The 12,773-nt window shown below is 38.4% G+C and overlaps 1 protein-coding gene across 6 annotated transcripts in view; it reads right to left on the bottom strand.

Annotated features, from left to right (window-relative positions):
- Window positions 1-12,773, bottom strand: part of TMEM131L (transmembrane 131 like) — a 170,001-nt gene that overhangs the window by 50,825 nt on the left and 106,403 nt on the right. For 4 of the 6 annotated variants that reach the window (XM_071092911.1, XM_071092914.1, XM_071092910.1 and 1 more), the window contains 7 exons: window positions 6,111-6,188; window positions 5,465-5,618; window positions 3,773-3,831; window positions 3,333-3,441; window positions 2,065-2,161; window positions 1,386-1,539; window positions 611-781 (listed from right to left, as the gene is read on the bottom strand). In XM_071092911.1, coding sequence (XP_070949012.1) covers window positions 611-781; window positions 1,386-1,539; window positions 2,065-2,161; window positions 3,333-3,441; window positions 3,773-3,831; window positions 5,465-5,618; window positions 6,111-6,188 — 822 coding nt within the window. The remainder of the gene's footprint in view (window positions 1-610; window positions 782-1,385; window positions 1,540-2,064; window positions 2,162-3,332; window positions 3,442-3,772; window positions 3,832-5,464; window positions 5,619-6,110; window positions 6,189-12,773) is intronic. The other 2 variants (XM_071092912.1, XM_071092909.1) reach the window with 1 other exon arrangement.

Here is a 12,773-nt window from a genome sequence, read left to right on the forward strand (position 1 = left end):
CAGAGTTATACAAAATAGCTTGGAGCAAAAAGAAGCAAAAATAATAACCAAATGAAAAGAAATAAATATTAAAGAAAAAAGAGACATATTTAAGACAGTCTAAATTAAATACAATTTACCCAGATTTCAGAAAGCATTTTCTTAATTGTGAATCTTTTCAGGCTTTAGACTTGGCCCACTAAGGAAATTCAAGGATTACGGGCAGCTGAGAGTCACTTAGAAGAGATCCAAATAAAGCATTTAACAATCTAATTTTTTAAGTCATTGCAAGTATGTACTAAAAACCAAACTGTGTTTTCTATAGCTAACACATATTCATTGCTCTACAAATTTTGGAAATAAATGAAAATTATATCTATTAATCTATTGGTCATGCCTTATTTCATTCAAGAACTTCAAATTACTTTATAAAAAAGAAAACTCTTTCCAAATAAAGATTTCTATATCTGAACAATTTATCATCCAAGATTGGCCTGGTAATACCCTTCAGTTTCTTAGCCTTAAAGAACATGAGCTTAACCCAGTTAATAAAACTCAAGCACTAAAGATTAATAAAAAAACAACAGTAATTAAGAAAACTGTAACACACATATAGTATTGTAGAAAATACCTTGTTTGGTGCTGAATAAATCTGTAGAGGTATTGCAAAAATGGCACCTATGTTTGTAGTCAAAAATACATTGGTGAATAGATTTATGGCAATGTCTTTAACAGCAAGTTTCAAAGAAAATATATTCCAACAGCCTGGAGGTAGAAATAAAGGGCCAGTGAAATTCAGAATCTAAAAAGAAAAGAAGCAAGAGAAATTACTTTTCCTAACACTAATTATGATTAAAATCTTTATAAAGTATGATGCTAACGTTCTTCTATATTTCAGAAAGTATGACTTTACTCAGTTATTTCCAGATCAAAATTTGCAATATTTTTATAGAAATGATAGGTTACAAACAATGCTTAAAGATGACACTGTTTTAAATTTCACAAAAATAATCTTGAAATTTCAGTAAGTGATATTTAACCCTACTATTTTATCATGAACCAGGCTCATTTTAACTAAATATAACCTTTTTAGAACAAACCATATACATAATATTTTTGAATAATGGTAACAGCAAATATTTTGAAAGGTTATATCCTGGTCCCTTTGAGTTCTTTTAAAAATAGTTTTTTAAAAAGAGAGAAAGAGAAATCTCCTAAAAGTAATTCTGAAAATGTCAAAAGAAAAATACATGTTTTAAAAATCATAAGTTAAAATTAAATTTTATTTAAATAATTTCATAGTATTGGAATAATTTTTATTATTCTATAGAAATAATTTCACAGCATCTGACCTTAAACAAAGCTTAAAATAAGCTAAAACTTCGGGGAAAAAATACTGTATGTACCTTTAAAATGTGCTTGGTCTCCCTGGAAACAAACACATCATTTAATACAACACTACGGTCAAAATGGTTGCGGTACCATATTGACCAAAGTCCTGATGTGTTCTCACGAGTCTCTATGTGAAACTGGGTTGCAGAAGAGTCCATTCTAAAATACCTGTGAACAGAGGACATGCATGCTATCAGCCCTGAGTGTGGGACAACAGTCAGTCCTCTTATAAGCCTCTAACTGCAAAAACAGGAGCATCATAAAACGTTACTAAATGAAAGCTAGCACCAGAGACGACCTCAGCAATCACCTCCTTCAACCTTCTGGCTCACATGGGGAGCAACTAGAAGCCAGGGGGAAGCAACCAGGCTGTGTCCAGCACAGCTCACAGAGGTCGTCAGGGCCAAACCAGACCTGAAGTCAACTCAGAAACACCATGTGAACATGTACGCTTTTCACATATCTGGGATGCCTGACACTGAACCTATTTCATAAACTGAATTATTTCACTTCCTTTTCCCCATTCAGCTAATATCCCTTTCACTGCCTGTTAGCAGTGCGAAGGCAAGGGGCGGCAAGGCCAGAGAGAGAGAGAATCATACGAGTCCTATCAGTATATTTTTAAACCATTTCTAGAGGGGAAAACAACAACAACAACAACATAAGATTTCAGGGAAAGTGGAAGTCACCTACCCCTGAGCCACAGAAGAGAAGAGGCATGCTTTTAGTGTTGGAGTGCGTGTTGTTTTTCTCACATCTTCTATAATTCCACTGTCACAGGATGTAGCTGCTTTGTGGTATAAAGAAATAAATGTGAAGCTTAAGTACCTTTTCTTTCATTAAGCCTGAACAAAAGACCTACGTCTTGTTTATTTACAACTTTTTATTCACTTTTCTGTCTCCATTAAAATAGCGAATCAGACATAAAAGGTAACTACTTTCTCAAATGTTCCTGTCATCTTCTTTGTTACCAATTATCCAGAAAGCCACACTTTTTAAAACCAACTTCTTTACCAGAAATGACAAAAGTGAAACAAGAAGCTCACTTGGCAGAGTAAGGGGGAATGTGTGGAGGCACGAGCAAGAAAGGAATAAAACCTAAACAGCAAAAGGGAGCTGACCAGCAGAAAGCGAGCTGTATTTGAAAGCACTGCCGATTGATGAAAATAATACCTTTAAGCTCTCCTTGATTTAGGTCATAATCCTAAGTCACTTGTGTTCAATTCTTAACTCTCTGATGCTAATAACCAACTTTTTAAAAGTTATATATATGTTTTTAAAAATTCGAACACTAACAAAAAATGTGAAAATAAAGTCTACCTTTCTTCAACCTGACTCCCAATTATCTTAGAGGAGGCAGCTGTTAGCAGTTTCTCCAACATCCTTCCAGGTGTTCTGTGCATGTATAAGTACACAGATATCCTCTAAAAAAAATTAAATGTACACACGCTGCTCACATCACTGTTCATGCATGTTTCTGAACACTCTCTCACATGTGAACACAGATGTTCAGCTCTTCTGTCCTCACACACACACATTTCTATAGGTACAGTTTTGAATACACACATATCTGGAGGATAAACTCTTAAAACTAGAATTAAGGATCAAAGAGCATATATGTGCATTTTAAATTTTCATAGAGATTGCCAATTTTCCCTCGAAAACAGCCTGCATATTTAGACTCTCGTCAGAAACATAACAGTGCTTTCCTTCCTAATCATTATCTACAGAGAATATTAAGCTTTAAACTCAAAATCCTACATATGTGGCAGAATAAAAGTGGCATCAACAATAGTTTCTACATCACACTATCTTAGAACCACTGAGGCTGGGACTTCTTGAAATCAAATGCGTTCACTTCACTTTTTTGAAACCATGCCTAATCTGTAGTTGTAGAAAGAGTTGCCATGATGACAACAAGATAACAAAAGTCAAACGACAATCTGTTTAAAAATCTGTACCTTTGCAGGTAAAAGAAGCAATTTTTGTAAAGTTTGTTGTAGAAGTAGGTAGTAGTACTGGTTCAAACTGCAGAGACAGAGCATCTCTCTGTGAGAAATGGCGTATATCCTGAAACAGAAGAAAAGTCTCACATTACTACTCTCAGCTGGGAGAGTATTTATCCAGTTTGAATCAACTGTTAGAATAAATCGCACAGACCAGCCATACATAGCAACTGCTCAGCATCTGTGCCATAACCATATGGAGGGGATGCTGACAATCTTCATACAAACAGAGGTTCAAGCAAGGGCAAAGGGGCTTACGTTAAAGAAAAAGAGAACAGAGATAGTGCTTCTGTCTCTTCTGAGAACTGTCTCTGTTCCTGAAAAGCCCTCATATTCTACAATTAAATGCACACTTGCAATTTCAAAATTTACTTTGGGTAAGCATTTACAATTACCTGTATCCATATAAGGCTGTTTCCTGAATGTAATATATACATATTTACTGCTGAATCATCTGTCCAAAAGAATCAGAGTATTAAAACAGAGTATTTAATCAGAGATTAAAACAGCCATCTCATTCTCACACCTTCATGTAGTAGTAACTAAAATATCACATTACACATTTCTATAAAAAATGTTAACTTATTTCTCAAAACCGAAGTCAAAACTAGGAGCTTTCTTTTTTTTTTTTCTAATCACAAGAAAAAAGATCCTTATAAAAATGCCTACCAACCTAAGCCCTCTAAATGATGAGGAACTACCAGGAGCAAAATTCTGAGTTTAGGGTCATACAATGCACTTCTGGATGAACTTAACGAACTGGATGACTTCAAATAAAGCTATGTTCTCCTGTTGATTAGAAAGCCCCTCATTTCCTCATTTAGACAACCACATTTGGAAAGAAGAAAATTCTGAGATCTCGGGTTTCAGGCTTCCTTTTAGCCCTCAGCAACAGAAATGGTCCCCACGGGTCAGGGATCTGCCCCACACGTACGTTCACCTGGCGGTTATGAGAATCACCAAGCACCGAGGACAGGAGAGCTCGCCTGCTGATCCAGCACCACCACAGCCAGCTCTGAAGACTGAAAGGTAAATGCTGTTTGACCAATTAAGACTGCCAAGGCAGGGCAGGGTGGCTCATGCTTGCAATCCCAGAACTTTGGGAGGCCAAGAGGGGAGGATTGTTTGAGCCCAGGAGTTCAAGACTATCCTGAGCAACACAGGGAGACCCTGACTCTACAAAAAAAAAAAAACAAAAAAAAACAAAAAAAAACAAAAAAAAAAACAATGTTTAAAGTAGCCAGGCATAGTGGTGTGCGCCTGTGGACCCAGCTACTTGGGAGGCCAAGGTGGCAGGATTGCTTGAGCCCAGGAGTTTGAGGTTGCAGTGAGCCAAGATCACATCTCTGCACTCCCGCCTGGGCTACAGAGCAAAATCCTGTCTAAAAAAAAACAAAAACAGAAATAAAACCAAACAACAACAACAACAACAACAAAAAGAATAAAAGCTATCCTTTCTTTGCATACAAATACATATATAGAGTCACATTCAGAAGAGTCTTGATAACCAAAAGATACTAGTATATTCTATGTTATGAATTTGATGGATCACATAAAGTTCTTAGGAAGTTAAACAGATGAATGCATTTATTTCTGATAAGTAGGACACACATTTCCAAAGATAAAATTCATAAAACTGAACACTAAAATTCTACTGAACTTGTCAAGCATCCAGGAACAACTGCAGCCTGTTAGCTATTTAAAATACAAAACAGCATGATGTGGTTAACTGAGCTTAGGCAAATCATTAAAAGTGGAACAAGAAACCCAAGACTTCAAATACTTTGTAAATATTTACATTAAACTGTCATGCCCACATAATTTGCTTACTGTCTCCAAACATCAAGAAAAATTATCCCTAAGGAAACTCAGAGCAGTTTGTAGTTGTTACTTAACCTCTCCCCAAAATGATACAGCCTTCTTAGCAGTTGCAGGTTGAGAACCAGTTACTACTACAATCGCTTAACAATTAAAGCAAAGGTTATTTGTCTTGGTTTGCTACGATACAATCTATACATAAATGCTATACAGAACGATGATGCAGACTGATCAAAATATAATGAAAAATTTTAAACATCCCACCTTACCTGAGGTCTCAGATTTATCTGTAGCTACGTAAACAATAGAGAGATGATCTAACAAATCTTGTGTGTTTTCTTCAAATTCTTTCGAAGAGTTTTCCGTTGTTACCATTATGCTCATTTGTAGACGCAAAACATCATCAGATTCCAGGTAACAACTCTGAGATTGGAGGAAGGAGGAAAAAAGGAAAAAAAAATCATCTCAACTTTGTGGTTTCAAACTATGGAGGAAAGGAAAAGCATTTCACGTAACAGCACATGTATGAGAACAGAATATACTGTTTTGTGTTTTATTTTTTTTGAGATGGAGTCTGGCTCTGTCACCCAGGCTGGAGTGCAGTGGCGCAATCTTGGCTCACTGCAAGCTCCGCCTCCCGAGTTCATGCCATTCTCCTGCCTCAGCCTCCCAAGTAGCTGGGACTGCAGGCGCCTGCCACCACGCCTGGCTAAGCTTTTTGGATTTTTAGTAGACACGGGGTTTCACCAGGTTAGCCAGGATGGTCTTGATCTCCTGACCTCGTGATCCACCCAGCTCGGCCTCCCAAAGTGCTGGGATTACAGGCATGAGCCACTGCACCTGGCCTTGTGTTTTATTTTTAAGCAAAGAGGAAGGAAGGAAAGCAGAGAGAAAACACTACATATTTTATTTTACCTTTAATTGCTGACACACTTTATTATGTAAACTGCATTCCAGTTGTACTTGCAAGAGGCTAGTATTAGTGGTTTCTGCCTAAAAGAAGAAAAAAGGAGGAAAAGAACTTAAAAGTAAGTAAAAGGCTCAATCTCACACTAATAATAAACAATCTATCATGTATTCAGAAACTACACTTTTTCATTTATTCAATAAATATTTGAGTATCTGCTAAATGCTGGACATTATTCTTTCTAGTGGATATACAACAGTAAGCTAAACAGAGAAATCTGTTCTCAGGACTGTCACTGAGCTTACATTCTAATGAAAATTGTAAGTCCTTCCTCAGGCAACATGAAAATTCCTTATTACACCTATAAGCAGATGAATATGTTCTAAATATACACAGCATTTCTAATGTTTGTTGAAAATTTTGTTTAAACACAGGAGTTTGTTATTTTAAAGTAGGTTTACAAAGTAACAAAATTCTAAGTGTGCCTTCCATCAGTACCATGACCTAGAAACCATGACCCTCAACTTAGACCAAAACAAAAAAGAGAGAGAGATGTCCAAAATTCAGTTGACTATCATTTTTAACAGGGAAGAGCTATGGATGAAAGAGACAAAAGTATATAAAAAGAATGCAGGACTCTGTCAAATTTAAAGATCTTAACAGCCACCTGGGATGATGTCAACACACATTTAAGAAAAGGAAAATGAAAAATCCAATCAAGGGATACCACCTTGGGTAGGAGGGTGGGGGCTACAGGCATGTGAATACAGCAAAAACTTAGCGCAGTATGTGAATCTAAAAGACATGGGTTATGAGCCTTCCTCTTTCGTTAAGTTTAATGTCTCTGGCATAGTGATTCCAAAAAGGTACTCCACCCGGGAGCCACAGGCCAAACATCAAATCTCGGCAAGGTAAGAAGGCACTCTCCAAAGCCTAGGCTGGCTTAATAGTGAATATCTACTAAAAAACCCAGGAAACATGCATTACTAAAAAGAATCACTACAATTACGTTTGTTAGATTTATAAGACTTACCCAAGTACATTATATAAGAATACATTTTAAACTACTTCAATTGTCATTCAGGCAATTAAACTACAGAAAAAAGGAATAAGTCAGGCACAGTAGTGGTTCACGTCTGTAATCCCGGCACTTTAGGAGGCCAAAGCCGGTGGATCACTGGAGCCCAGGAGTTGGAGACCAGCCTAGGCGACACGGCAAAACCCTGTCTCTACTAGAAAAAATACCAAAATTAGCCAGGCATGGTGATGTGCGCTTGTAGTCCCAGCTACTAGGAAGGCTGTGATGGGAGGATTGATTGAGCCCAGGAGGTCAATGCTGTAGTGAGCCATGACTCTTTTATTCTTTTTCTTAAAATATATTTTTAATGCAGTAAAAATGTTTAAGGAGTTTAATTAAGTTTGTAAATGGGACCAAACATTAAACACTCTTTTAAAGAAATCATTGTTCATATCTGCTAGTATTCTTAAACAGAATAATATGATTTGTAAAATGAATCTAAAATCTTAACCATTTTTTTTGTTGTTGTTGTTGTTTTTTGAGACAGCGTCTCACTCTGTTGTCCAGCTGAAGTCAGACAGTGCAGTCTCGGCTCTTGCCACCTCCACCTCCCAGGCTCAAGCCAACTTCCCACCTCAGCCTCCCAGGTAGCTGGGACTATAGGCATGCACCACCACACACGGTTAATTTGTGTATTTTTTGTAGAGATGGAGCTTCACCATGTTGCCAAGGCTGGTTTTGAACTCCTAGGCTCAAGCAATCCACACACCTTGGCCTCCTAAAGTGCTGGGATTACAGGTGTGCACCAATACACCAGCCTGAAGAACTAGATTTTTAAATTTGTTTGTGAACAAATCCCAACATCAAAGACATAAACAGAAAAAGCCCACTTTCTGAAACTGATTTTTATTTTATTTTATTTTTTGAGACGGAGTCTTGCTCTGTCGCCCAGGATGGAGTGCAGTGGTGCAATCTCGGCTCACTGCAAGCTCCGCCTCCTGGGTTCACGCCATTCTCCTGTCTCAGCCTCCCAATTAGCCAGGACTACAGGTGCTTGTTTTTTTTTTTTGTTTTTTTTTTAGTAGAGATGGGATTTCACCGTATTAACCAGGATGGTCGCGATCTCCTGGCCTCGCGATCCACCCGCCTCGGCCTCCCAAAGTGCTGGGATTACAGGCATGAGCCACCACACCCGGCCAAAAACCACTTTCATTTCACCTTCTCACTTACTCTCAAAGAAATCCATAACCAAGTCACACTGATTATACCTCCTTCATGAGCCCTTAAACCCACTCACTTCTCCTCTTGCGTAATAACCCAGATATCAGGGGTTGGCAAACTATGCCCACAGGTTAAATCCAGTTTGCTGCTTGTTTTTGTAAACAAAGTTTTATTGGAACACAGCCATGCCTATTCCTTTATGGACTGTCTACTGTTGCTTTCATGCTACGATGGCAGAGTTCAGTACTTGCAACAGAGACTGTAAAGCCCACAAAGTCAAAGTAAATACTCTAACAACACTAAACTACAGAAAAAAATTATGGTGCAGTAACTTCCTCCTAGTCTCCCTGCATCCACCTCCGCCCTTTCCACTCCATTCTCCACACTGCATCAAGAGTGAGTTTGCCCATATATAAATCTGGTCATGCCACTATTTGTTTAAAACTCTTCAAAGACTTATCACTTGGCAAAAGCCCCAAATCCTCTGCTGTAGCTATAAAACTCCGGCACCTGCCTAGTCTCAACCTCCCTGTGCATGCTCCAACCTCACTGGTCTAGTTTCTGCTCTGCTTGCCTCACCACCTTTGAATTTTCTGTCCCTTTGCTTTGTACCCACTCCCCCAACCCACCCACCTCTCCACCTAGCTAAATCTGATTTATGCTTCATGTCCCAGCTTAAATATCCCTTTCAGACACCACAGCAACTTCTACCTGACCTTTTGTAACACTTCCCACAACAACCTGGTCAAGGTCTATCTTCCCCAGGGAATTCTAAGCATCTTGTGCTTAGAATGCACAATGCCTATCACTTCATCAGCACTCAATAAACAGCTGGTGAATGGACAGAGGTGGGCACACAGCCACAGATGCTACGGAATTGGCTTGAAAAGGGCAAGAGAAACTTGAAAAGGGCAAGAAACAGAAAACAGTAAATGGTGCCTACAAAATAAAAGGACAACAAAAACCTGACAGTGTGTATTTCTGATCTGAAACTTTCAAAAAACGTTTGAAGAAAAAATCTCAACACACTTAGAGTACACATTTATAACTAAGTTTTTTGTTTTTTGTTTTTTTAAAAGAAATGGATAACAATTTAACTATGTTAAGGTCTTAACCTGACATGGCAATTCTCTACCCTACAATATTTCTTCAAATGAAAAGATGTTAAAAATTCACCATCGTATTAACAGTTTTCGACATAATTAACAACCCTATATTGCACAGTGATTTACTGTGATTTAAAACCTAATATTTTGTCATTCTTAGTTAATCTCTGGATGGATGTAGTTATAACTTGCCATTTTAATTAAGATTCTTCTCTTAGTGAGAGGCATTTAAAAAAATCACTATTTTGTTTCATTTGCTATAGGACATATTTCAGAATCCCACAAGGGGGAGTTCTAGCACCTCCAAACTGCCCTTTACAAGTATGCTAATTTTTCTAAACGAAAAAGTTTCAAGTTCGTATCTGTCTTCCTCAAAAGAACAAAACAATTGGGCTGGGCGCGGTGGCCCATGCCAGTAATCCCAGCACTCTGGGAGGCCAAGGCAGACAGATCATGAGGTCAGGAGATCAAGACCATCCTGGCTAACACAGTGAAACCCCATCTCTACTAAAAATACAAAAACTTAGCCGGGCATGGTGGTGGATGCCTGTAGTCCCAGCTACTCAAGAGGCTGAGGCAGGAGAATGGCATGAACCCAGGAGTCAGAGCTTGCAGTGAGCCGAGATCAGGCCACTGCACTCCAGCCTGGGTGACAGTGCGAGACTCTGTCTTCAAAAAAAAAAAAAAAAAGAAAAGAAAAGAAAAGAACAAAACAATGGCAATGTTATCTTGATAAAAAAGAAACTCTAACTAAAATATTAGCCAGGGAGCAACCACACACTAGGGTTACAAGTTCCCCCACTGTCCCCAACCGAGCACACTGTGTGACAACAGGACACGCCCTCATCCAGAGTAAGCCTGGGCTGATTAGGCAGGAAAAACAAACAAAAACCTAATTTTCTAGTTTTGAAACCTCCTATACTCCTTTAACAAATCAGATCAGACATTTTATATAGAAAAAAGAAAAAGTAACTCTATAAACAACTTTTTCTTAAGTAGTCTTCATTGAAAGTACTAATATAGTTTATATATTTCATACTACTTCATATGAAGTATTATCCCCTTTTAGAAGACGGGGGAAATTGTGGCTTGGAGGGGTTAAGAGACTTACCAAAGATCTTGGGGCTAGCTGGTAAAAAAACAGAACAAAAAAATAGCAGGTTTTAAATTGCAGTCAGTACTTACTTAACAAATCAAAATAGACCAAATCTATTTCTCCTAGGTACCTAAAGGCCTAAAAATCCATCAACACAGGGATATATATTAGAAAACCATAACAAGACAAAATGCAAAAGTCAAGAAAATAGAAATGTTAAAACTTCTTTTGTATGGCACATATTTCCACAGTTTTGTGGTGAAGTATGAATTTAGGGAACTGGATACTAGAGAGAAAGCAATCCTCTCCCTTCACTGGCTGAGGAATTGCCAGTGCCCTGGGCCACAAGAAGGGTGTGATTTGGGGGGACTGTGTGCAATTAAACAGGAAAGGAAATAACAGACTTTAAGTATTAAGTCATTTTGATGACTTATCACCAAGAGTAAAGCACAGCCTAATATATTTGAGAATCTACATTAATCCAGACAGAATGAACAAGAGGCTGGATGGGGTTCCTGGTAATAACCACATGAAACCTTTTCATTTAAGGACTATAACTCATGAAATCTGAAAGAATTACTTAGACAAGTCCCAATCTTAGATTCTATTTTTCTCAGACATCTTTCCCCCCTTTCACAATTTTGAATGCCAAATATTAGAGGTCATTATAAAAGTAAATCTCGGCCAGGTGCGGTGGCTCACACCCGTAATCTCACTTTGGGAGGCCAAGGAGGGTAGATCACTCCAGGTCAGGAATTTGAGACCAGCCTGTCCAACATGATGAAACCCTGTCTCTAGTAAAAATACAAAAATTTGCCGGGCATGGTGGCACACTCCTGTAATCTCAGGTGCTCGGGAGGCTGAAGCTAGAGAATTGCTTGAACCTGAGAGGCAGAGGTTGCAGTGAGCTGCAATTGCACCACTGCATTCCAGCCTGGGCAACAGAGTCCATCTCAAAAAAAAAAAAAAAAAAAAAAAAGAAAAAGAAAATCTCTTATGCCAATATATGCATCTGGAACACTGATTCTGTATAAGCCATCTGACTGTTCCAGCAGGTGGCCCCCACACACAGTATTATGTACATGGCAAATGATCTTGTATAAAACGAGAGCTATCTTGGGTGCCTTCCACATAACACTCAGATTCTATAACCAAACTCCTAATTTAGTGTTTCCTGCATAACAGCAGGCTCAGCTATTAGTAAGTACTGTACAGCTATTTTTCTCCGATATTAAATAGCAATTGTGTTTCAACCCCCACCACCACTACTACCCTTTCATTCCTCAGATATTAACCACTAAAACAAAATCTAACTATACTGCCAGACCCCCTCATGCAAACATTTGCAAAAACCTAGGAAGTGGCTGAAATTAGTTTGCTTTTAGGAAAAAAGAGGCTACTACATATCAGTAGTATTTTTCCTTATCCACGTCATTTTAGAAAAGGCAGTGTGGCCAAGCACTTTAGCCAACACAGATTTAGATCAAACCCCAGCCATGAAAGCCTGGGGACATTCCTCCCCCACTCTAAGACTCAGTTTCCTCTTCTATAAAATCAAGTTATTGAATTCACAGCAATATTATGGGTGCTAAATGAGATACATATGCAAACCACTGGGTACACAGTAGGCCTCAAAGGGGAGATTATATTGATGTGCTCATTCACAATTAATGCATTTATTTAATAAAATTCCACAACAAATAATTTAGGTGCTTGGGGGAAGCATTTTTCCCACATCAAAGCTTTTAGAAGAAAACTCTTTACCACCCCTTTGGTTTCCAAGAGATTTTTTTTCCCCTAAAACACTTCAGATTCTTTTTATTTCATGATTGGTTCAGAACCCAAGAAAAAAGGAAGTATCATTTACTGGACACTACCTCCCACCCCCTGAAGTGTGCCAGAAACCCTGAAAGAGACAAAAAGCAACTGGGAGAATAAGATAACCCCTGTACTATCTAAACTTTTGGTTTGGCGAAGCGGAAGTCACCTGTGTTGAGCAACACCTTGGTTTTCACACCTGGATAACTAGCTTTTAACTATTACAAACTGGGCTGGCAGCGTCAGTACAGCCATGTGGGATTTTCACCTTGATAGGTCAGGCAGCGTATGTTGGCTCTGTCCTAAGGCAAGTAACTATTTTTATACAATTGGATGATGCTGGGCCTCAAACAAATGACAAATAGGCCCTGCATGTCTGGCACAGGCCCTGAAACAAGATCCAGGCTCGGCA

This window comes from Macaca nemestrina, chromosome 3, assembly GCF_043159975.1.
Source record: "Macaca nemestrina isolate mMacNem1 chromosome 3, mMacNem.hap1, whole genome shotgun sequence".
In the NCBI taxonomy this organism is placed as follows: Eukaryota; Metazoa; Chordata; class Mammalia; order Primates; family Cercopithecidae; genus Macaca; species Macaca nemestrina.